The sequence below is a fragment of the Saccoglossus kowalevskii genome, chromosome 5, assembly GCF_978046115.1.
Source record: "Saccoglossus kowalevskii chromosome 5, keSacKowa6.1, whole genome shotgun sequence".
Lineage (NCBI taxonomy): Eukaryota > Metazoa > Hemichordata > Enteropneusta > Harrimaniidae > Saccoglossus > Saccoglossus kowalevskii.
This window is the reverse complement of record NC_140645.1, coordinates 15,266,755-15,294,199: the sequence shown is the minus strand read 5'-3', so window position 1 is coordinate 15,294,199 and position 27,445 is coordinate 15,266,755. Positions and strand designations below refer to the sequence as shown.

The following is a 27,445-nucleotide window of genomic DNA, read 5'->3' as shown; positions in this document are numbered from 1 at the left end:
GTTTTTGATGGATATGAGTGTTCAGTGGTGCTACCTGGTGGGATGAAAACGCAGGTACAACTTGTGTTTAATTATATATGAGTTTCGAGGGTCCTTACTAGCATACAAATAAAAACAAATTGAAACACTATTGGAAATCACGGTACACATATGTATTTGTGTTTAATATGAGTAGTATCTCGGGTTCGCTTCTTCAGCTCGTGAGGGAGTGACGTATACCTAATGGGTTTAGAATGTAATTTTAATGTTCACTAACTATGGGGGTGCTGCGTTTATTTAAAAACATGTCCGGTGCTTTATTTATTACTTAAAGTGTGACACACAAATTGAATACAACAATATAGAAAGAAGAATAAAAAAAAAATGACTTGAATAGCTTGGATCGTGAATGTGTACATACCAGTAGTTGCCGATTTTTCGCATATAAATTGGATTATCATTTCACCACTCACGTCATTCCATTGGGAATCCACGCCACGCATCACAATAAAATCCTCGTTAAGATGAGGGCCGTCGCTTGGTTCTCCGCTCTTCCAGTTTGAGTAATCCACGTTGGTGCCATCAAGCCATTCCCATCGATCCTCAACCTAATATAAATTACGTCATGTGGAGGAAGTGTATAATACTAAGTAGTATTGTGCAATTTTTAAAATATTATTAAAGGGTGGTGGTCGTCGCGCCGCGTCCTGTTCGATATGGGACTCATAGCGACGTATACAACGCGTGTAAAATACATTGTTTATTTACATGAAACACTGCGACACGACCACCGCGCTTTAACCTTTGCTTACTGGCCTATACCTTGGTCATGTCAAAAATGATAAGCTGCGATTTGCAGTACCCATGCTGCCCGGTACATGTGATTAAGGGTTAACCATTTAAAATCGTTGGGAGTATGACCAGTTATCTGTGTCAACGATTTTTTTCTCGGTAGCTAGCTTGCAATTTCTTACCAAAATTTGTTTAGACCCCCCGATGATTTACAATGGTCGACCCCTTACTGTCTTATCCAGATGTTACATTTTGCTCGCCGTCCACTCATTAGTGGGCCTGAAGCACTTATCTGAAATTGTATACAGCACTCAACGTTATGTAATACAATATTTCATGTGTATATTTTTATCCAAGACATAGGCACTGGAAACCATATTTCCATATAATTTGTTTTAGAGTGCCAATGAGTGCCCTGTCTGAGTGATTGTACCTTTAGGTTTTAATTTGTATTATATTATGTTGCCCTCCACAGAATTACGTACAATTATATCTATATTTGTTAATGCTAAATACGAAATTAAAGAAGATTAAGAAACAGTATGATTGTTATTACAATCAGGGGTAAATCCTTTTCCCAGAAAATCATATTATCTGTAAGCTTGATCCAAGAGGCCGTTTAAGGTAAATAAAAAGGGGGTAGTAAATCTTTCACATATGTGCAACTTCTATTGATTATTCACTTACGGCGCTATCTGTGCCACCAAGCCAGCAGATGGCTGACCGTTTACCGCTGGTTATCATGTCGAATATATACTCGTTTTCAGCTTCAGAATTGATGCTCACAAGATAGCTACCCATGTTTTCACAATGTCTTTTTGCCGAATACCAGTCAGTATGGTCGAAATCACTACTGAACCAATATTGAGAGTTGCCAAATTCTAGCCAGATGATATCACAACCTAAAATTAATATTTAATTAATTTTAATTAAAACTGTGACGATAATATTGATATATGATATTTACGCAATAACTTGTGAATAGCAACACACTCTTTTAGGAAAACGTTACCATACCACATTTTGTGTGAGGTTATACAGAAAACAAAGAAGGCCTGAAAATGGTTGATTTCTTTTTCTGAAATTGTACCTTTATTAAATTCATATCTGAAAATCGATTTGTTTTGCATTTTAGAAAATTAACAACAAAAACTGCGACGCACACATTAAAATTGAAGTGCTCGAAATATAACAAGTGTGGTCTTAGTTTAACCGACGTGTATACTCGTACTAACATATTAGACAGAATAGTTGATTGCTTACCGCAGTCACCGGGCTCCTTGATAGGAACATTATATAGATTTCCAATTTCAAAATCATACCAGGAAATAACATCACCTTGCCAACTGGTGTTCGTGCAATTATAAAGCAACTGCGATCTCTCGTCTATTGAGATACGACGGCTCCAAATGTTGACTGAAGTAATCTCTCCGTGGAATGTCTCGTTCATTGTCACCCGACTACCTATAGTTAAATATCCACTGTCAGATAATGTATGGTTTCCATCGATACTGACCATTGTATTCAATATCCCATCTTTATACACGTCTACATGGCCTTCATGTGCCATCAGTATTATACACAGATGATAGAAGCATCCATATATCATATTTCTCATTAATGGTTCACATCGATGATTGACACATATTTCAAGATTATTTGACTTCATTAATCTCAATTCGAGCCCACCATTTATGTACGATAGGACATTACCACGTGATCGACTTTGCACTGACATCCACATACAAATTGACACATCGGACATATTCGTCGACGTATGCGAGATAATAGCACGCGACGAACCAATAAATAACATTGAAAAACGTTGTCCAATTTCTGAAACATAAACAAGAAAGTATTATTTAGTATAATTATTTAAAGACTGATAATACTTGTAAAACCTACAGCCATTACCCAGTCTCCTCCAATTCAGCAGCCAGTCGGTAAACAAACCCCTGAAATAGATTACTTGTACTACCTTTGTACACATCAATATCTGTATTACGTGGCGATTAGTACGAAATAAAACAAAACACATAGAAGTGATTGTTTCAACAAAAAAAAAAAAATAAACGGTAAAATGTATAATTTGCAGACATGCTTGGAAATACTGTGGTCTCTGCTGCCAATCATCTTTGTTACATACTGTTCGAAAAACATTATCGTCTCCCATCCAACTCCTAAATGTACAAATAACACGACAAAATGAATAAATATGAATTACAATATAGTACTTCTTTTACCTTTCTGTCAATGTATTACTATGATATTTATAGTTTTAATGTTCTTTTGCGATGTTTTTGTCTCTCGGACGTTTTTCCTTTTCTCAATTCTCGACATGGGTTGTTTATGTTTGAACAATCTAAGGTGACACATCAGTGATTAGTCAGCCATTTTTTCCAGTTACTCGGCGAATTTTAAGGTACCAGTATAAGTACTAAATTACAACAATACAGAAAAATTTGAGGCTTGTGCATATTGAATAAAAAGCAAATAAACGCCTAATATTTTATCAGTACGGTCTATCTTTGAAAAAAAGATCAATCCTTGCTTTTATTTGGAACGCTATTATGAGAGTGATGGTCAAATCCACTGTTTAAGACCCATCACTGATGGGTTTTGAAGGATTCTTGACTAGAATCTAATTTTGCTTGTCTTCAAAAATAATAGAACAGTGAATTAATATTTGGAGGTCTCGTTTTTTTTTAATATAACAGACTTTCACTTTCACTGCTGTTTTCACTAAAATGTTCATTTTATAATAATATTCTATATTTCCCCGAACCCACTGCTTTTATATTGGATTTTAGCCTCATTGCCTCCCCCTGAAAGTGGCAAAATGCTATTACCTTATGACCAATTTTTAAACTGGCACTGTACGTGGTCTATAACAATTGAATCAATTGGTAGTTGGCGTGTTTGAAAACAACAGTAAATGCCACCTATTGATTAACAATTATTTTCAACCTACCATATGGTGCCGATGGTTTCTCGCATACAAATGGAGCACGGTTACTGCATGCCGCGTCATTCCAAACCGCCAAATTTAATAATAAGAGCTGTAAACAGTCTTCGGAATGTTTATTGTTTGGCTCACCGACGCGCCAATTCGTATACTTAATTTCTCGTCCATCATGCCACATCCAATGACCTTCTCTCTAATTGTAAAACACAAACCGAATAATTAAAGCGCGGTAGTCGTCCCGCTGAGCATGTGCGAGATATATGGGTCTCTTATAAACAAAGATGGCGACTTTGAATGATCTTTGACGCAGATCAACGAGTACGAACTGAGACGTTTCCAAGCTCTAATTAAGTAATTTTCATGTTATTGGAAGGTATCGAAAAAGTCACCGGCGGCAATCAGTGCAAGTCGCGCCCAGGTCAAACCTCATACTTATGATTTCTATTTGAAGAGCGCATTGGATTGTAGGAAAGTCAATGTATATTAACACAAAAGTCGCACATGCGCAGCGCGACGACTACCGCGCTTTAACTGAAGTTGATGTTAAACAGTATTATACATAATATAATAAGTTTTTGCTTAACCATGATATCGGATCCTCCAAGCCACAGAATGCGTTCATTAACTAACAATACGCGGGTAATTATGTAGGAAATGAACTCCTCGTCTGTATCGTCTTCGATTGACACGAGGAAACTATCCATTCTCCCACATTTCCTTTTAGCTAAATTCCAGTCTCGTTTCATAGGTATCGTACTACTAAACCAGTAGCAGCGATCGTTGTGATATTTCCAACCATTCTCACAAGCTGAATACAAGACGAAACAATGAGATAGTTATACAAACATTTATTAAACATGAATAATAAAACATTGAGATAACAACACGCACCTCGCCACTTTAGTCGGACTCGATAACCGCTGGGCCATACTCACCGAACCAGCTCGAATGACTGTTAGCGAACACAACCCCACAGTGCCTTGATGGAAATACACAAGCTTTATCTTAATGAACACATACGACGTGCCGGTATTATAACATGTTAACTACACACATAAACAGCCTAGTATTTATGGCCCAGCTTATGACAGACATCGTCGCCTCCACCAGCAGAATCATTCGGTTAAAGGGGAACCGCTCAATCCCATGGATTGCATGGGACACTATTGTTTATGTTGTTTACAAAGTTAATCTTTTTTTTGTTATCCATTGTAATTTTAATCCAGAAAGTAAATTTGTTGTGAGATTAGGCTTAATTGGAAGTGCCCATTTAAGGACAATCGGTTGACTAACATTGACATTACATTACAGCACGCAACACAGGATTCAGATTCGCTCACACAGCGTGGTGTCTTGTCATTGCAGGCGAAAAACGTTGTACTTACAAACCTACTCACAAAGCATGTCTGGTTATGTTTCTGGTTTTCAATTTACTGTGTTCAGAATGTAAATATGAACCGAGCTTTATAAGAATGATCCAACGTCAGTGAATGGTCTAAAACAAATATCGAAATTATACGAATGTATACGCATATACGAATAATCATTTTACCGAGCAGACATGCTTAGATGTAACACGTCAGTCATTTTGATTATTTGTTTGCCCTTGTAAAAGTTTCAGATATATCACGTGACCAGGCCCGTAGCCAGCACTTATTTGATGTGAAACGTGTGAACTTTATACTATTCAAAAAGTGTCTTTGAGCTCTGATACAGACATTTTTATATTCTCGGTTTTAAATTCAATTGGTTTACTTTGTGTTACGTTGGTAAGTTATTTCAACATACAATCTTTGAACTATTTTACCATTTTCGATAAGGGGTCCTGAGCCATTCCCCACCCACAGACAAACACACCCAACCCTAGATCCACTACAGCAGATGTTAGCGCACATAAAAGTGACACAGTTTCATGTCGAAATCTGTCTACAATTGTTCATTTTAGTATTAGTCAATTTTGTATTATGTAATTTTATTTCTGTACAGGGCCTCAGCCCATCGTAGAAAACGTAATGGGTAGACAAGTGCATAGCACGTTTTAAAAACAATACAACATCTATGTAAACATATGGTACTAAGTTCAGCTGGATTCATATTCATCTCGTCACTTGAAAACTTTTAAAAGATACAGAGCTAGTTAATATATGGTGTGGCAGTTTGTGTAGCGACGAAGTAAGCCCAGACTGACAGTATTTGCATAATTACATAGGGGTTTTGACAAAATATCAGCCCTTAGATCATTATAAAATGGACATATAAAAACAAAGTGAATATCATTTTCTACCGTGCTAAATTCAAACGTATCACTGCAAAAACTAAAAATGTATTGACCTAACTGTATTGTTGTGTGTCTACCTAATTCAACATTGTTTATGGCCAAAACAGCGAAAACTCGTCAGTATATATTTTAGTCTATAATTGCTTGCCAATAAATCTCCCAGGTTATAATACTACTTTGATTTTTCCGAAAGTACACAGCCTGGATGATTGTAAAATTGAGGCATGCCATTCTTACTGACAACATTTTTTTATTCTTTGAGTAAATATCTCTAAGAAATTTGCAGTATCTCCAACTTGTTTTTCAAACCAGACAATGCCGAAACCATATTTGAACAGGCGATTTTTATGTGGGCTTCCCAAGTAAGTCTGCTGGTCTTGTCCAATCGTTTATAAAGCATGATATAACATGTTTTGGGGTTACAGCTATTTTTTATTTCAACTAATTTTAACCAATATGAGATACAACGCTTAAAATAACCACAGCATAATGGCAGCCTTCCACATTCGTCCAACATCCCTACATTGTTTGTACAACTATTAACGCTAAGTAGATATCTGCAAAATGTTGTCTGCACCCTCTCGATTTCCGAATTTTCGTACCCCCATAAAGATACCATAAGAAATAGCTGGCACAATGATTGCATCAAACAAAATAAATGCAGTAACCAATGGCATACCACCAAGTTTCTTATAGTATGTAAATGTTTTGGTTCACTGTAAATTTGTTTTTAGAGGGCGTTAAAATAATATGCATATAGTGGCAGTGGTCTCAATAGACTTCAATGACTACATATCCTTTTTATGAACCCACTAAAAATATAGTAAATCTTCTAAAGACATCAAAAAAACGTGTAAAAAATATGTTTGAAAAATATAATTCATCGCATAGTTTCAGTGCTGAAGCAACACACTGTGGGGTAGATTGTTGGCTGCAAGAAGATCTTCGACCTATACAACTCGTGATGATAAATCTTCGACATTTTTTTAATGATCTGTTCAACCCGTAGCTGTACACTATTGTCCAATAACACAGGCTTCACGTATTAATACAATAAGTCGACTACATTTGGCCGATACACTTGGGAAAAAACAGTATATATGCCATCATTAATTTGAAGAATACAAAACTAATGAACCAAACTAGGAAAGTACAGTGTCGTGTTGTCGTGTCAATCCCCATACTTTACTAACTGAGCGAACACTAACACAAGGGCTATTCAGGGCCACTACATCCTTCAGAGAGTGACTACCATTACAATCTTGTTTCAATGTTGTTTTAATATTTAACATCATCTGCTTGAACGCGATCTTCATTACACCATCGCGGAATCACCGAATAAAAGCTTGCCCATTTATAACAATCTTTTTTGATTGGATGCTGTTGAGCTGAGACGGCGTAACTTCACGACTGATATTTAAAGCTCGTTGCCACCAAAATGCTCATTGCTATGCAATTTCAGCTGAGTATGATAGTTACCTCACTGAGTCAAGTAATTTAAACGATGGTAATTATTTTAATTAATACTGTTTATTTTATTATGTTCCAATTTACGATCATAAATCTGTTCACTTCCAAAATTTAGGGGGTTCGACCGAACCCCCCGAACCCCCCAAACTACGGGCCTGGTGAGATTGTGTGATATGTGATAATCCCAGACACATAATCCCAAATGTGCCGATGCGTAAAACGACGAAAATGCATATCGAGAAATGCACAACAGAACAAAATAAAAAAAATTTCAATAAATCCAATGTGACACAGAGCCTTTGTATACGTATCTGTTACATACATATCGAATAGTAACTGTGACTTATAATGACATCGAGTAACCGAAACCCTTATCGATATACTCGACATCCAACCAGTGTTATTTCCATGACGATTTTCAAACATTTTTATTCGTTTTCACATTCGAGTTAAAAAAGCTGCACGGATTTTAATGTGTTTATCCAATACAAACGAACACGTTGTAAAGAAACCAAACTTTGAGTTGTACGCTTGTGAATTGTGAATGCGCCCAGTTTTGCAAGAAAACACAACTTTTAGCAGGGACTATTTTATCTCAATAGCATATCAGTTGTGGACGATACCGACGATATTCCATGGCAAATTACATGTACTGTTTGTTCTGCAGTACATATGTAACAATACTAGTTAAACCATAATGCAATAACCAACGATATATCGCTGAGTTGTTTCGCGTTAGGATAAGCACATTTACATAATGAAAACACAATACACACATAAGAAGAACATATTACAATAACATACTTACAAGTGTCTGTCATAGTACTCACTGCAATGGCAAAGAATTCAACAACACATATCACTGAAATTCAATTGAGATTATAGCCAACATTGAGATAAAAACAGGTTTTTCGTATTTGTTGATTCAACTTACAAACTTATGTTGTAAATATTGCCAAACATCGACATTAAGCAAAAAGTGAATTTCACAGAGGCATATATATGCTAGCACAACTAATGTCATTAAATTAATGCTAAGAATGAATAAATCTCAATTTCACGTACTCCAAAATTAACATAATATATTGGCTTTGGTGGATTACAATGAAATAGTGTTATTTCACAGAGCGATTAAAATCAGTGACATACATGAATAGGTTCAATTGATGATAGTTTATCAACCTTTAGTCGTCCATATAAATGTGTGTTGTTTTTCACAATACATCTTCCCCAGATCACAATATCTCACTCCCATGCCATTTTACAACCAACTTACTTCCAATAAATTGCATGATTGCTCCACAAACCATTGTTTATAATAATATCATAGAGTAATATAGCCAGCATTAACTACAAACGGTTCACAGATCCGAAATGATGAACAACCATCTCCACTCTGTCGACACGTCAGCTGCTGCAATGGCAGATGGCAATCGCATTTTTCTCTTTGCTGTTAAAACCTATTTTTAAAACTGTGGATATTTAATTTCCGAAAATTCAACCATTTCATCATAAATAGAATTTATAAACCAAAAACATTTAAATCAACTATTGGTCCAGTTTATGCAAATACTTTACTTTAATGTGTTTAAGATAAGGAGGACGGGATATTGCTTGTTATAATATAACATCCCTCGGATAGTCACCATACATATGGAAACATAATATGATTTATTTATAGTATAGTTTTATCAGTAAGTAGTTATTTCCCGCGGCGTTGGTGTATCGCATCTCGCAGATGTGTAATTATTAACAAGTGTCACTGCATTAATTGGAATCAAGTAGCCGGGGATTGATTTGATCATTTGGCACGGTTGAAAACTACCCTAAAAACCAACTATATACAATGCATTGAATGAATTTTATTGCACCGCCAGTGTAGAAATACATCATGGACTACATGATACTTGCCATGTCAAGAACCAGAATGATGGCCCAAATAATAGAACCAAGACGAACTAATTAAATGTCATATCGCTCGTACGGACACCCACCATGGGCGTTGTCAGGATTCCCACGGGTGACGCTTGTATTGAAACAATATCAAGCGTATCTTCACATTGCTATCAACATGCGTGGTTTCTAAAACATTATCCGCGTCGCTTTTAGCAAGTATGTGGTATATGGGAAGCTGACAGTGTATGACACCACGTGTAATAATATAATTCGTAAAACAATATCACATGTGAAAAATCAGCCTGTAAAGCATTTCACCACGATGTGGAGGGGCTAAAATCACTTAAAAATGTTTTTATTCAGTGTATATTTATTCATATACGGGTGTATTGAATCACTGTCCCATCATAAAAGGTGTTTTGAATCATGTGATGTATCAATTTGGGTCACGTGATTTATCTTATAAAAAGACATGCTACTTTAAATAGAGAGACATACACATACACACCGGACCTGGTCCACCTGTTTGCTCTCCGGGCATGGCCGTTTAGCCAACGCCCAGATACAACTTTTGTACTCCATGCTCTGGCTAAGCTTCTTCCTCCTGATGTCTCGACTCCGAATAAAAATCACCGGTTCATACCACCCCCGTTTACAGTCTCAAATCATTTATTGACATAAAAGTCATATTGTCATGTTTTTTTTAATAGTCGATATATTCAATTCCTTTTAGTGTATTCTATCAGACTGAGTACAACTAAAAAATAGTACTAATGCTATTTTAGGCACCGACATTTCTTGTGACGAAGAAGTACGCACGAGTGACGAAAATTCGCTAATTTTATAGTGAATTTGAAGTCCCTAAACGAGCAAAGTAGCGACATGCTGCTTTGTCGTTTTTGTAAGAACGGTGGAGTTCGGTTGGTGGGAGACATGGACAGACTCCATTGATGGAGCATCGCGTAAAAAAATTATCGCTAAAATTTAAGCACGTGTCACTTGCTATATCCGGCGACAGTACGCGAAACACAGCTTACGTTCACGTCCCAAAAGATGAATAAATTATTAAATAACTATTAGTGCTGAACAGAAACCAAAACGGACATTCATTATTTGTAATAATATATATAAACATACCCAGCGTCATCCACGTCTTGTACAAGTGTTTCTATTTCAGATACCGTTGTTGGTACATTATTTGTTGTACATTTTTTTCTTTTACGGTTTAGAATAACAAAGCATTTCAATTAATAAAGTGATTATGAACCAGTTCAATGGATATTCGCAAACACTTACGGATTTTCGCCGATTTCATCCTCCATGTCGTTTATTTTAGTAGCGCACTCCTAATACCAGTCAAATATCACAAAAAGGCAAAGACAAAAACATCCAGATAAATTTGTTTATTGTTTACGCATATGCACTATTTTGAACTTTTCAAGAAAAAGTTGGCGGTACTTCCTCTCACAGTACGCGCTTGTAACACCAAGGGTTGTCAGGATATCAAACAATATAAATAGGGAGAATTTTGCTGCAATTGTTTTTGTTTTATGACCCCCGTGCTTCATTAGTGACTTATTTTTTTAAAGAAATAATTAGTATTTATAATAATTATTAGAAAAATAATCATATACACGTTCATCGACACTTTATAAGCGACATTATTCTGAAAACCAACAATCAAATGAATAAATCGCCGGGGCAGAACTTTTTGATTTGTTATTTTGACAGGGTAAAGGTAACCCTCTGTCACATGAGCCCTATGTAAACAATCTTCACAAAACATGAATTATTAAATTGCCGAATACTTCAGCTTTCACAAAATATATAGTTTTTTTATAAATATGTTTTGATTTGAGTTGCTCAGATCATTTTAACTAAACTATGGGATTTCCCCTGTTGCTACCTTAATAATTATTGACAATATTAAAATACAAGAATTTAAACATGTCCATCAATGTATGTTCGATTGTATGGAATTTCCTTAGCCGATTGTAATAACCTTCTGCAAGTTTTACATGGGCGGGGGGGGGGGGGGCTGTTCAGATTGTTTTTTAAAAGTGATCGGCACTTGATTTTACGGTATTTACATAACAATTCACACCTACGCATAGTTGTGTGACCAAACGCTTGGTTTTACTGTTAGGTGATGATAACTATGGGCCGAGGTAGCAGAATCGACATAACGAGTGAAAAATAACAGAATCTGAACACCATGAACCCAATCGATCAATACTTTAGAATTGTAAGCTGCGACAAAACTATTGAATATCTCAAAAATTTAGTTGATTTTGATACGAAATATTATCAATGCTATATGCGATGACATTTTACCAGGTTTCTCAATAATTGTTACCCCATAGAGCAAAAGTGCAAGCAATTTTCTTTCAAGATTTCAAAATTGAACTACAACATGCAACGTTTTGATTTACATTCTAATATAATAAGCACGTATTTATTGCAATAACTATACAAACCAATAACACAACAGCATATTTATTGTAAATCTGTTTGCTCTGACGTGTAACATTATTGAATTCAAGTGAGGTTTCTCTCACCGTCATATTCTGTACTTGTGCACGCCATTATGTCGACTGATCATCAAGTTGAAAGTTGAAGTATTGCTATTTAATAATTATCCAAATATCATCCAATTAAATACAAACTAAAACTCATTATTGTTTCAACAAATTATAAACTCATAACACCACCGACTATTTAACGGTTTTATTGTTTTAATTAATAAAACGTATACTTAGCAAAATGCTATTAATTCCCACTACTACATGGGAAAATAGTGAAAAAAATTAAGATGCCCCATTTGTTCGACATAATTAAATATGAATCAAGTATTGAAATTAACATTCAACGAAATCCACCAAATATATTTCCAACAAAATGTCGTAGACATAGTTTTTACAACATTCCAATCCGCTCAATATGCAAATTGGTTCTGTTACACAAAAACCAGCGCCGTCATAAAACATATCACAGTGTCATGTCAGGCACATTGATTTTTGTCTAGAGTAACTACCTCCTGTCCAGAAAAGAAAACTGCTTAACTACTCAGAATAACTTTTTCCAGTCCAGAATGGCGATGATTTAAGCTATGAAATTATATAAAATTACAAAGAATCCAAGGAAAGTTGTCCAGATCGTAGATCCAGTGGCGGTCCCGGCGTCTAATGAAACAAACGGAAAAAAGGTTTTCACAGTGTACGACTAAAGCAGTAGCCTGACATGTAGGCGTGAGTGGCGCCCTCGTCGGCCGAACGGCATCAGACGACCCCTCTCGTGTGTTGTGTGTGTTGGGTTTGAAGCACCGCGGAGGGCGCAAATCACGCGACCATGTCGGTCTACTAAAGGAGTGGAAGTTTCGATAAATATAAAAAAAAATTCAAATTGGCTTTGAATTCTAACTAATAAAATCTATTCATGGTGTTGACATCATAGAGATCAGACATTCTATATTTATGAGTTAGATTGGCGTCATCCAATCAGCACACGTTTTGATTGTTTCGTGGACACAACAGGTATGATTAAATGGGGGTGGTCGTCGCGTCACGCAGGCGCGAGATATATGAGTCTCATATAAACAAAGATGGCGATTTTGACTGTTGCGCAGATCAACGAGTACAAACTGATACATTACCAAGCTTTAATGAGGTATTTTTAGGTGATTGGAAGGTATCAAAAGAGACACCGACGGTAATTAGTGCAAGTCGCGCCCAGGTCAAAAACTGTATTTTTGATTTATATTAGAAGAGCGGATTGGATTGGATTGTGAGAAAATTATCAACACAAATATCGCACATGCGCAGCGCAACGACGACCACCCTTCATTTGCGCATAGACAATATTGGGTCAATCGAATAATATACTACACCAAACAAACGAACGTGACTCACCGACAGGTGCCGGTGTTGGATCAGCTTCTGGTGCAGTCCATTTATGTTCTAGTGGTCTCCAATTCAAATCCCATCCTATAATTTCATCATTTTTCTCATTTTCAGCCTTCAACCATTCCGTTAAAGGCTTGTAGAATTCAAGCAGCGGACCGGCGTCCATGTCTCGTTGTCCCGTTATTGCCTCCATTGCGTCTTGCCATGGCAAGCTGGCCCCAAGTTTCAACATGTCACTGGAATTTAAATGTGCATAATAATTCAAAAGAAAAAAAAAAATAGATCTCAAATAATTTATTATAAAAGTATGTCTCAAAGGCATAATTTCTCACGTAGCAAAAATAGAACGACGCTTTCTTCAAGTAACAACTTAAGTTAAAACGCATGATGTCTTCCATTTATCACGCCTTTTACACGAGTTGATTTCAGAAGGCTAATTTATAATTCTTTCAGTTTCGGAAAAGTCTCGTTTTCTTTCACACCAGCATATTCTTTATGAAACGAATCTTCTCATTTACGTTTTCTTCAAATATATATATACTACTGACCTTTGTACAAATGAACACTGAATCACAGTCACTCTCCTAGTAGAGTGACTGTGACTAAACGAACATTTATTTTAGTCCTCGTCAATGAGTTATTGACTACATGAAAGATAACACGTGTTTATAAGTAGCAGCAATCATACATACCCTAGTTTTTTGCCTGCTTCTTTAGATTCGTAAATATCACATTGATGTAGTTCCTTGTCTTCCAACTCTCCAGCAACTTCACATAGGGCTTTGTGAAACTGAAACTGGAGGATGTGACTGACAAAATACCTGAGAATGTATAATTTAATGAAAGACATTTCTCAATAACATTTACTAGAATACAGTTGTGTGTGTGTGTTCATGCCTAAAATGCGTGGATAGGCATCTTGATAAGAATTCTAATAAGAATGATATATTCTACATTTTGTCTAAAAAGTGAGGAATCTTTAGACTACAAAGAAGACCACAAAGTTACGTGGTGGATTCAACATACACACCTCAGTATTAAGTGATTCACAAGTTAAAGTTTCAACTTATAAAAACGATATGGTTCCACGCAGATGACAATTAATATGACTGTGTTTTTGGCTCACCCAAATTAACCAAAATTTGTGAAATCTTTATCTAATTAGGTCTTTCAATGAAAAGTGAAAATATAGCTGCAAAGCAGCATTGTGAAGATTTATCTTATAACACATTATTTTTACTGATTATATTGGCAAATATTTGTATATTGTACAATAACTCAGGAATCTTAAAACCAAGCGTAGTATCCCTGTATCTGTGCTTTAAGAAATTGTTTATTATTGTATACACAACCTTTTAGTTTATTTATTTTTTATTGAATAGTTTGGAATTTGGTTTGAACGGGTTCACGGGCGGAAGCGAGAAAAAAAGGTTACATTCTGTTTTACCTTATATATGGTACATCTGCGGGTATGTGGTACTTAGCACCGGGATCAAAATCCATCACCAAATCACTTCTGGTTACAGGAGAAACCACGCCCTGCAGCTCAGTTCTTCAATTAAAAAAAATATTGGACATTGTTAATGTATAATGACGCTATTGATATCCGCCACAAGTCACCGGACATTTATTTTGCTTTTCAAATTGTGTTCCCTTCTGTGTAATGATATTCGAAAATGTGGACGTGATGACATTAGGGAATGAAATGAACACCACCACACCAGTACCTGTGGCGTGTTTATTATAGTCTCCATTCTTAAGTGAATATATGCTTATCAACTGAAACAGATAATAAGACATGTCGCTCTTTGTACCTTAACTGCCACCAGCGTTCATTGTAATTGTATTCAGTGACATTGCCAGCAAACACCTCCCATCTCCACATATCAACCAATAAAGAGAACGGTAAGAAGGCAATCTTCTGCAACGCCATTGACATTAAAAAGTTCAAGTCAGTTTCTGTGAAAAGACAATGTTTCAGTATTTTCCTCATTCCCATATATTATTGATATTCACTGGCACTGACACAGTACTAACCAACTGACGGTGCATGGTTAATTGCTTTGAATTTGTTGCAAGCATTGCTACCGTTGGAGTTACCTACCATTTATGAGACATTCTTTTTCTAATACACATTGTTCATATTTTGATCTTAACGTTTTTCTAGTTTACTAGTTAGTAGGATTGTCGGATTTTGGATATCGTTAAGGTTTGAAATTATTAGCATTATATTCTCATAAATTGTATTATAGTAGTGCACTCACTTTTGTGCTTATATTAGGTATGAACACTTTATTTGTATTTCTCGTTTTTCAGACTTGATTTGATTTATGCACTGTTTGAATTTGTTTTTTACTTGGTCATTATATGTAATTAGCCGCTGAGATCTCGTTCAAAGTGAGAGTTGCACGTAAATTGTTTTTGTTGCTCAATTACCGTCTCATTCTCTTCGTTTGTCGCACATACTAGTAGTTTCTCAAATACCATCGTTACATACACCAGAGGAACAGTCGACAAGATGACGGGAGAGAATAAAAAACGTCTCGTAGCTCTGTTCTCACTACGTGATTTCAGCGGCCATTTTCCACATATTGGCATCATGGCCACATCTGAGTAGTGAACAATGAATGCGTGTCATATGATACAATCACAGTCCCTCTATCACGTGATAGAGGGACTGTGATACAATGTAGTATATTGCAGCCTTAATACTATTGGCTATCCTACGCTATGGTGAGCGTAAACATCGAAACTGAATAAGAACTTTCTAACCTTCGTCCTGAACAAACTCATCCAAGAGACCAACTTTGTATAGATGCTCCGGCGTCTGGACAGACAGAGCTATGGTATCCCCAACTGCTTCGTGGAAGCCAGGATTGGCGCCGTCTCTGTATTCAACTGGATGTGGAGCATACTGGAAAAAATACTGAGTGTGTCCCATCTCGTGATGTATCACAATCAAGTCATTGTGGTTGATTTTTGTACACATCTTAATTCTGTAAGAGTAAGAAAATTAGCATAAAACACTTGGGGTAGGATGGTATACTGTGCGCTCCTTCACTCAATTTCGAACTAGATTCGTATTAGGACAGTGGCGGCGGCACAGGGGGCAGAACATGTTGGAATGTCGCCCCTTCAAAATCAAGCTGAAACCCTTTGTGTCAACCAAATTTGCCCCTCAAAATGCAAGAAATAGCGTTTCGGAGAGTTTATATTTCAAAATTGTTAAGGGGGAGCATGCCCCCGGACCCGGTCGCGCGAGGTTGGTGAGTAGATCCCCCCCCCCATGCACAATTTCGTTCCGCCGCCTCTGTACGTGTTTCTGCGATGTATTTGTTCACCGAAAACCCAATAAAACAAAATATAGTGATTTTTATTGGGGTATGGTAATTATTAAACGTTCAATTTTTAGCTTCCCATTCGAATGTTTGTTCGAATTTCATTCGAGTTACCGCACTGATTTCGTATGTTCCGTATTTCTATATTGGCCACACTTATACTGTAATGTGTATAACGGCTATATATGAAAATTGCTGACAACTTTCTTGATATTGTAACTTTATTGTCGTGCAATGGTTGAAGAGATATCGACGCATTATCGTTATTATATACCTGAAATCTTTTCTGTTGAAAAAATCCCATGCAGAAGCATGGCACGTCACTTCTCTGTCATCTGGCTTCTCGAACATCGAATCTTCCCAAAAGGATTCTGGTGAGGGAATTAATCCAAGTGATACAAAGAATTCTTCAGACAATTGAAACATGTCGTCAACTGTATAACCCTGAAATTGAAGATTACGGATTACGGAGTTGGTAACCAATGCTACCCACTACTGACGTGAAAACTATAAAGCACTAGAAAGTCAGAGTTTTCTCCTTTAAGAAACAAATAATGTGAGTAACTGCCACTGGCACTGTAACTGCGAAAAACGTTATTTTATTGTCTGAAGTGCCATCAATGTCCATTTTTTGGGTTCAGTTTTCAATTAGTTGCCGAGTATTTCCACGCAAAATCTAGCTGAGTACCACCCACCCGGCATTTACGACGGATTTATACTCACCTGTTCAATTAGGGAATCAGTGACATCTATGGTCGGCGAGTCTGGATACGGCATAACTAGGTCTCCAATATTCGCCCAATCTTGGGCCCACATATTTCCTGTATAAACACGCAGCAATACAATATTACGATTGCAATTTCTCGCATTTTATGTGTAAACATTGCAACATATACTACGTTCACACGGCAACATTCTATGGGGGCCGAACTACTGCCTCTCCCACTGATTAACAGGAGATTATCTCCAATGCATTTACACGCTCGGGCCGAACGAGAGCCGAGATCTGCCAGAGTACAATTCAGTTCGATCAGAGCCGAACGGAACATTGTCCTCAAATAATTTAATAGTATGAAAAAAACATGGCTGAAAACGATTTTGGTGCCGTGCTTGTGTTATTTCTTTACATGTCACGATTCTGTTGAGCTGGTAGATAAAAAGAAACTGTATGTCACGAGTCTGAGCATGGAGGTAGAAAAAACAATGCGCTGGTGTTACGATTTAGGTACATTGTACTAGTATCTCGAATAAAAAGGAAACATGGCAGCTAAAATGTGTTACAACCTATTCTTTTAATATTGTCATGCAAAATTAGCATTTTGTAATTGTTCAACTGTTGTGATATGTGTAACAGTTGTCAATCTAAACCTGCTAGGAACACGCCACCGTACCGTGACCGCTTCTACGAGTTTTATCTTTCACTTGGATCTGTTCAGCCGTCCTTTCAAGTTGTTTTCGCATAATTTCATACGCCACTTTTCTGTTTCCCGTTGAGCTATCAAACTATCGCAGTATTTCTTTACTCTTCCAAATAGATATTAGGTCGCGTACCTCTTCGTCGAAGCGGAAATTGCGTGAAATTACGAACGATGTTGTCTCCGCCATAATTGAAATGAGAGGTAACTTGAAAAAGACGATTGAGGGCGTGATTTGGTCTCCAATAGTTGGGCCCGATGCGTATACACGGCCGGGGCCATGTCGGGGCTCAACCATATCGGAGTTTACCCCGAGGATTTATTGGAGCCGAACTTGGCTCGAGCCGGACGCGTATAAACGGCCGTTTTGGCTGGCTCAAGCCGTAGGGCTCAGATAAAATGCTGTCCTGTGAACGTAACAATACAGACTGACGTAATCCTAACCTAATACAGGCCCGTAGCCAGCACTTTCGAATAGGGGGTTCGAAAACAAAAATAATATGTTTGACGTGAAACGTGTGAATTTTATAATATTAAAAAAAGTGTCTTTAAGCTCTGTTACAGACATTTTTATATTCTCGGTTTTAAATTCAATTGGTTTACTTTGTGTTACGTTGGTAAGTTATTTCACATAATATCATTGAACTATTTTACCATATGATTTTAGAGAAGGGGTCCTGAGCCATTCCCCACCCACAGACAAACGCACCGACACCCTAGATCCACTACGGCAAAATGTTGAACACAAAAAAGACAAGACTATACGTATCTTAGCATTATTGTCTAAGCATTTTAAGGTTGGATGCTACTCACTAGTTTTTTCGCTCTTCGCACATGTTAGCGCACATAAAAGTGATACGATTTCATGTCGAAATCTGTCTACAATTATTTATTTTAGTATTTAGTCAATTTTGTATTATGTAATTTTATTTCTGTACAGGGCCACAGCCCATCGTAGAAAATGAAATGAGTAGAAAAGTGCATAGCACGTTTTAAAAACAATACAACATCCATATAAACATACGGTACTAAGTTAAGCTGGATTAATATTCATCTAGTCGCTCGAAAACTTTTAAAAGATACAGAACTAGTTGATAAATGGTGTGGCAGTTTGTGTAGCGACGAAGTAAGCCCAGACTGTCAGTATTTGCAAAATTGCATATTGCATTATTTGACAAAAGATCAACAAAGTGAATTTCATTTTCTACCATGCTAAATTCAAGCATATCACTGCAAAAACGTGCACAGTCTGATGATTGTGAAATTGAGGCATGCCATTCTTGCTGACAAATTGTTTTTATTCTTTGAGTAAATATCTCTAAGAAGTTTGCAGTACCTCCAACTTGTTTTTCAAACCAGACAATGCCGAAGCCATATTTGAACAGGCGATTTTTATGTGGGTATCCCAAGTAAGTCTGCCGGTTTTGTATAATCGTTTAAGCATGATATAACGTGTTTTGGGGTTCCAGCTATTTTTTATTTCAACTAATTTTAACCAATATGAGATACAACGCTTAAAATAACCACAGCATAATGGCAGCCTTCCACATTCATCCAACATCGCTATATTGTTAGTACAACTATTCACGCTAAGTAGATATCTGCAAAATGTCTCTCGATTTCCGAATTTTTGTATCCCCATATGGCTACCATAAGAAATAGTTGGCACAATGATTGCATCAAACAAATTAAATGCACTAACCAATGGCATACTACCAAGTTTCTTACAGTATGTAAATGTTTTGGTTCACTGTAAATCTGTTTTTAGAGGGCGGTAAAATAATATACATATAGTGGCAGTTTAGCAGCGGTCTCAATAGACTTCAATGACTACATCTCCTTTTTATGAACCCACTAAAAATATAGTAAATTTTCTAAGACATCAAAACAAAAAACGTGTAAAAAAATATGCATAGTTTCAGTGCTGAAGCAACACAGTGGGGTAAATTGTTAGCTGCAAGGAGCTCTTCGACCTATACAACTCGTGATGATAAATCTTCGGCATTTTTTCAATGATCTGTTGAATCCGTAGCTATACACTATTGTCCAATAACACAGGCTACACGTACTAATACAATACGTTGACTACATTTGGCTGATACACTTGCAACAAAACAGTATATATGCCATCATTTAAAAATACAAAATTAATGAACCAAACTAGGAAAGTACAGTGTGTTGTGTCAATCCCGTTCGATCCCCACCGTGGCACTTTACTAACTGAGCGAACACTCGCACAAGACAAACTGCCCTATTCAGGACCACCACATCATTCAGAGAATGACTACCATTACATTATTTTTTCAATGTTGTTTTAATATTTAACATCAGCTGCTGAATCTGATAGTTACCTCAATGATTTAAACGATGGTAATTATTTTAATTATTACTGTTTGTTTATTATGTTCTAATCTACGATCATAAATCTATTCACTTCCAAAATTTAGGGGGTTCGACCGAACCCCCCGAACCTCCCCAAACTACGGGCCTGTAATACATATACAGTCTGACGTAATCCTTACCTAATACATACAGACATTGTACCATACATACTGACGTAATCCTTACCTAACACATGTGCAGGCAGTGCACCATACAGACTGACGTAATCTTCCCCATATACTTTGCTAAGCTTGCGTCTTACGTAAGCGTGTAACTGTTGATAGAATGGCTTCACCTCCCGCCACAGTCTTAACACCTCTTCTTCAAAATTGTCCATCTCGTACCAGGATCGCCAGTAAGCTCCCATGTCAGGTTGGTCTGAAAAAAGTGGCACATACGATTAAACGAATTGCAAATTGTGTGCATCCACAGACTGTTTTTATTTCGCACTGCCATGACCCTCGACTCGTACTGTACGTCGGCTGATACATTTTGTTAAGCGTGTGAAAGAAATAACAACTTTACATTAATTTAGGACGACTGAGATTACTGGAACTTGTCCCGATATTAGTTTGGCGAAAAACACAATATTAATCATAATCTGAATTTTCTGACTGAACGTTGACGCATTCATTATAGAATCGCTTTTTTACACAGTGATGCAAATACCCAGGTATATATTGTCTCAGTTGGGGTCATTAAATACATAATGACACATTCATTTTAGGACCCCTTTTTTACACAGCAATACAAATATCCGGGTATATATTGTCCCAGTCGAGGGCATTAAATACATAAGAACGAAGTGAAAGTTATACCATTCAAAAGTGCGGCTTCATTGGCTAGTTCCACATATCTGGGATACATGGGTTTCATCGGTGGTCCGCACACATCTCGCCATCCCTCCCACGCCCACACCAGCTCGTTGTAATTCTGACTTGTTGCCATTACTTCGTAAAGATCTGAAATAGATAGTTTTATGATATTATTATTTACAATGGGAATCAGCATTTGTGCTGTACGATGCTACTTTGAGTAATTAAAATATAATTAGATTTTCAAAAGTGAATTGTGTTCGACAGTAGATAAAACAGCAAACTTGATAACCCGATTCTGATGACCAGTTACTCAAATATATATCTTTTAAATTCTTAGTCTTAAATTGTCCACACGAATATAATTTTCATAGTAATACTTGCTAAATGCCATTTGAGGTGGTATGAGTGCGTCGTGGCCAAACAGCGGATTTTGTCGCTCGTTTTGTGGAATCTGAATCTGAATTTGAAATGAACACATTCCTGTAGCTCAAAAGACGGTGTGCACCAGTGAATTTACATTAACCTGTTCATTTTAACACATTATTTACACTGTAATTTTTGTAGACGTGGAACGTAAACATAAAGTTTGAAAGATGCGTCCTCTGGCGATTACTATCAATTAGCTCAATTTATGCAAATTTCTTATCTCCATTCTCTAAGGTATATGGCCACTGCCCGGTAAAGGGCAGACCTCTAAGAAAAAAGACTAGCAAAGCTGTTTTTCCTTGATAAGATGCGTGTCACGTTTATTTGGGGGAGGGGTAACTTTTTAGCATAATAACAATCGATCGATCTATTTCATCTAGTAACGCGATGGCTTCTTCCGTGCGAGGAAATGGTTTTCTTCGAATGCATTTGTTGACTGGGGCGATGACATCTAAGAATTGGGAGCTAATCTGAGGAAATTCTTGTAGCGCCATCACCCAACTGTATATATATTGTAGCTGATGCATTATTCAGTTATCATGATGTTAAACAAGGAGACCAACTGATGATTAATATCATCATAGTTTTTTACTGTCAGTCAATGACTTATAGTAATTAATTATGTTGTACATATACATTATTTATTTGCGAACATTGGCCATTAGCCGAATAATAAATATAATTATAAATTTAAATAAAATCAACTGATAGACAAACAATAGACAAATATTCGATTACCATTCGGACAAATAATTAATAAACTAAAAACAATTACTAAAAAAAACACAACTTATTTATTAGTTTTGTCATGCATTGTTTAAGAAGGAAGTTAATGTTGTCGTTTGATCTGGAACTATGGACTGTTTAATAAATAAGGGATGTTTACTTTGCTGTATCTGATGGTGCATCTGACCCGAGTAAACAGTAAGGGAAGTCTGTTCTTGTTTAGTCATGTTAGTCAAACCGAGAAGCTATGAAGAAGCAGTAGCTCTCTGCAAATGTCTAAAATAACAGATTTTTAAAATATCAAATATGGGGGTAAGAGACGCATGGCTATGCTTGACTGAAAGAATTCATCTTATTTGCATTAATTTAATATCCTTTAACTTAAAGTGATTTTTCAATCGCAGTCGGACAAAAACAACAACGCAACTTAACTAACTAAAAAAACGTGAACGTTAAACAAAGGTTCCTGCAGGCAGGCCAGACTCTCTGGTTCTCAGCACAAGGGGTTACGATCCCCTACCAATCCCTGAGCAGAAATAAAACTCACTACGATGTTAAATAAACTACGAGAACCACACTATGGGTAAATGACTGACTACAAGGAAAGTGTTGTTAAATGGTTCTTCATTAAAAGTAAAGGTAAAGAGCGAGTATCATAAGATCAACGTGGCAACATGTAAATATATGTACCACCCACGTTGCGTACTTGATGTTCGGTGACAAACTCACCGGAAAGGTCATAGCCAGATGTTCCGCAAAACGGCTATAAGAACAGACTATATAAAAATATTGAACATTTTTCTATCTCTATTGCACGAAGCACTGGCACCCCAACAGACTAAATGTTATCAAAAACATGTAACCGCGTACTTAAACGGCAGTACTCAAACTTTATATTAAGTCTGGAATGCGTACGATGTTTACAAATCGCCAGTGGATCAGTAGTGCCCATATCTTTACGCTTATTCCTTATTATTATTAAACTTAAAGCGGGGGGGGGGGGGGAGTCGGCACCTGCGCATGCGTCAGATTGCCATAGCGTGTCATTGTTTACAAACAAGCTTCTACCCATGAGCCTTTGCGTTTTTACATGTGTTGTTATCCTCGATTGGGACTTAATTCCCGCGCGTGCGCAGGTGACGACCCTCCCGCTTTAAAGTAAAACTGCGCCAAAATGCAATACAAATAACCAACGCAGTAGTTCTAAATTGACAGATTATATTGTTACGAACTGAAAACATATTTAAAAATTACTGTAAAAGTACCTACAGGATTTTGTTTTACTGTGATAATAATGAGCACAGTATTACGGTCTGTATATTGCTATGTAATTTTCCCAAGTTTCATTGTGCAGTCGTTTTTAAAGATAAGAAATCGTTGAAATTTTATTTAACCACGAAAGAAATGATATTCTTTGGACGACGGCCTACGGGCGAAATGCCCCCCCCCCACCTCCAAATAGCGTCAATGTGATCCCTCTAAAACACAGTATTGTTAATCTCTGCATGGCGTTTACAGTTCAAAACAATATGGACGCCGTGAAACCTTGTAACCATATGTCTCACTTCGTCGCCAGAGGGCGTGTCTTTGTATGACCGGTAATCTGTCAGCAACTATGCTCTTAATAGGTATATGCTTATCAACACAGCAGCCCGGCAACGTGTCAGCTGTTTAGTTTAGTTTAGGTGAGTGGTGTCTTGAAAAATATGTATGACTAAATTATTATATTTCGTAAGAAGCTAGTATACTACCTGGATCAAGTGAGTAGCACGTGTCTGGGTCTTCATCCCCAGGTTTGTCACAGACTTTACCAGTTGAATATATGGCCTCCATGTCAGCGACAATTTGGTTATACTGGGTGCAAAATAAGTATACATTTAAGTTATACGCTACAGCCTCCACGCCGTGTTTGATTGTGGGTCCCATGCAACTTATACAACGCATGTAAAATACATTTTTGAGTTTTTCACCATGAAATTTGTTTAAATGGGTGTTAATTTGCATATGTCGTTTATTTCATACATATTGTACAACGAGAATTCGAGTTTCGTGTATTTTACATGCATGGTATAAGTACGTCGCATGAAACCCACATCGACACGCCGCTTTATTCAACTGAAGGAATCCAGGGCGACGCACTGTTCAATACTGCGTGATAAAGGACGATGATGTATGCAAAAATGGGTGAGACATAGCCGAACATTAAAGCGAACATCCCAATCCGAGCCCGGTTTTCACGTGGAGTCGTTTATTTCAATTACAATACTCTGAAATGTCGACAAATTGAATATACATCATGATGCAGTGGTGGTCAATTTGAGAGGAAGTAATCGACAGTATGGTAAAATAGGTTGCTGACACTTGTATTTCGTTCATTCGTAGAACGTTCTCGGTCGATACGACACTGTGAAGCTCACAGGTGAATTGGAAATAATGCTTACATCAATCACAAAAAACGTTCAAGGTGTATGATACAACTCTGTTTTTGTGTTGTGACTCACAGATATGCAAATTAAGTCGACAGTTCAAAGTTCAAATATTTAATGTTAGTATGTGGCTCACAGCCGATGGTATTGAGTATGAGATTGAAACCCAGTCGGGGTTCTACGCTATTGAGAGCAGCTGTTTTTGTAAAGTCAATTTGTACGATTTGGCAAACTGTTGTAAACATTAGAACAGAATATAAAACTTCAGAAAACAATTTTTCACAATCTTATAATACTATCATGGCTCGAAATAGAGCCCTACATACTACCCCTTCCGCCCATTTCAACAATTAGGGTCAAACACCACAACACTACAACCTACTCTCATCTTGAATTAAACCACCACCAAGATTGTCACAACACTTGTTCCGGCGACTATCACGGGACTTCGTATACAATCGTGGCAATAAACTTGGAAGTTAACTATCAAAGAAAGGAACACGAGGACGGTAGTTTATTTTGAATTCCTTTGACATTATTAATTGTAATCGTATATTTTTTTAGTAATCGCCTTGTCAGTCATAACAACTTTTTATGGGGCGTAGATACCATCAACCAATCAATCTTACCTCGTTTAGCTTGTCATCGTTCAATGCTGAAGATCCAATGTACACGAGGCTGTCCAGTCTTCTCTCAGTATCAAAGGTGAAATCAGATCTGTCGAACACAAGGGCACAAACCCTGGCGTCCTTTTGGAATTCACCGGCATTGGCTGATTCCTCCAACTGAAAAGACAAACTCCACTTGTAATACGAGTGTCAGAGTAAGTCCCAGATAACACATGTTGGTAGTTGTGCTCTGGCAGTCTTTTCACATCGATTAGCTTACTTCAATCAAAGTTCTCATCGATTATAAATATTTTAATATGAATAAGTGATCATGAGTGTTTAGGAAATGCCAACTCCACTTGCCGAGATTCGTTCACTAATATATGCCAGCTTGAGAGAAAATTGGTTATAGATCGGCAGGTGATTGTGTTGGACTGGCGTTTATACAGGTATACGCCGGGATAGCGCATTAAGTTGCCGTAATTCTATCATTATTGGTGTATAGGAAGGTGGTCACACAGAACTGTCACATTTGTCTCAAACATAGAATATTGTTTATGACGCAACGTACACGATATAGACCGTTACTACATGCAATTAAAAAAATACATTGACATTCCATGACACATTAAAAAAAATCGCCGAAATGCGAATTCTAATATCACAAACTGAAGTTTATTTTTCCCCGATGTTGATTGAAATTGATGTAGCACGAGTGGTTGCTATGATACTAAAAGAAATTAGTCGCAGATAGATGAAAAAGTTTCAAATAAACTCACCATGTGCTCTTGGTTATACTGCGTGATGTTCGTCTGGTAGTCCCACGAGGCCGACACGGTGTTAAAAAACACGATCTCGGCCTGTGGATTATACGTGTTATTTAACCAGTCGATCGCTTCATTTTCATCAGTTATCGATCCTTCGGTTTCATTGCAGGTTATGGCCGCAGAAAACGCCAGGCCAATGGACAGAAGAACGAACAACGAAATAAAAGCGTTCATGGCGCAGTACAGTGTCGACCACGAGCAGACTTTGACTGCCTGCACTAGGCGTGGCAAGGATGACATTCATGGTGTCAACATTATGGTTATCGATAAGAGCCGTGATTTATTAAATTATTTATCTATAAAGTAGCATATTTATTTATGGTTTAAGCATACACACCGGGCTGTAATATCGTACAGCGTTAAACCTTCGAACCATCACACCTAAATTTGACGTACTTTTCATGTAGCATAGTACGCCGAAACATCTTACGAAAAATATGATTATTATAAATAAAACGTAGCTTATTTTGTGATGATCCGGTGAGAAACCGCCACTAGCGTTCAGGTGAGTAAATGACCTAGATCAAGGACAGGTAATATCTCATTGCTCGGCACAGTAATTCTATGATTTAGTGGATCGTTATCAGACCCGAGTTGGTTGGGTAAATTTACCGAGGGAGATAAACTTAATCTAAAATGCATTCATGTTTTTTTTAGCATTTTTGAAGACCGCACTAAAGATTATTATTTTATATTGTTGAACCTTGCTCACACAGGATAGTCCTTAAAGGGAACCTCAATCCAAACAACATAATGACCCGTTAGTAACCCTAAATTAGCCATATATTGAGCCAATCTGTGAAAAAAATTAAAAGAAGCTAATTTCAACTGATTTTATAAGGTATGGGTCTGGACAACTACCAAAAAAAAGAAGGGGAGATAGGGGCTGGGGAATTTTTTTTATCGGAGGTCAAAGGTCATTGACTTTTGCCAAAATAGCTATGATTTTTGTATGAATCATATTTTATCATCAGAATACGGTATATAGGTAAAATTGGTGTCAAAATGCGCAGAATTAAAAATGAAAGAAGACTTAAATAAAAATTAACTCTTTGCATCAAATTTTGACCTCCAAAAATGAGGTCAAAGGTCAAAAATTGTCATTTTTATCACATAAAACGGCATATTAATCATATTTTAGTTTAGCTTTAGTTGTCAGAATGCGTGGAACTATGCATGAAAATGAGATATTAAATT

General features: G+C 37.0%; 1 protein-coding gene across 1 annotated transcript; it reads right to left on the bottom strand.

Moving 5' to 3' along the window:
- Positions 1-1,446: 1,446 nt before the first annotated feature.
- LOC100371822 (angiotensin-converting enzyme-like) lies at positions 1,447-26,459 on the bottom strand. Its single transcript, XM_085498742.1, has 16 exons — positions 26,201-26,459; positions 25,443-25,598; positions 24,139-24,241; positions 21,236-21,379; positions 20,604-20,795; positions 17,344-17,441; positions 16,895-17,064; positions 16,055-16,278; positions 15,097-15,241; positions 14,730-14,834; positions 13,975-14,103; positions 13,289-13,518; positions 4,321-4,544; positions 3,743-3,929; positions 2,035-2,607; positions 1,447-1,673 (listed from the first exon to the last, which is right to left on the bottom strand). The coding sequence occupies exons 1-16, from the start codon at positions 26,420-26,422 to the stop codon at positions 1,447-1,449; spliced, it is 3,129 nt and encodes a 1,042-aa protein (XP_085354868.1). The 5' UTR covers positions 26,423-26,459.
- Positions 26,460-27,445: the final 986 nt, after the last annotated feature.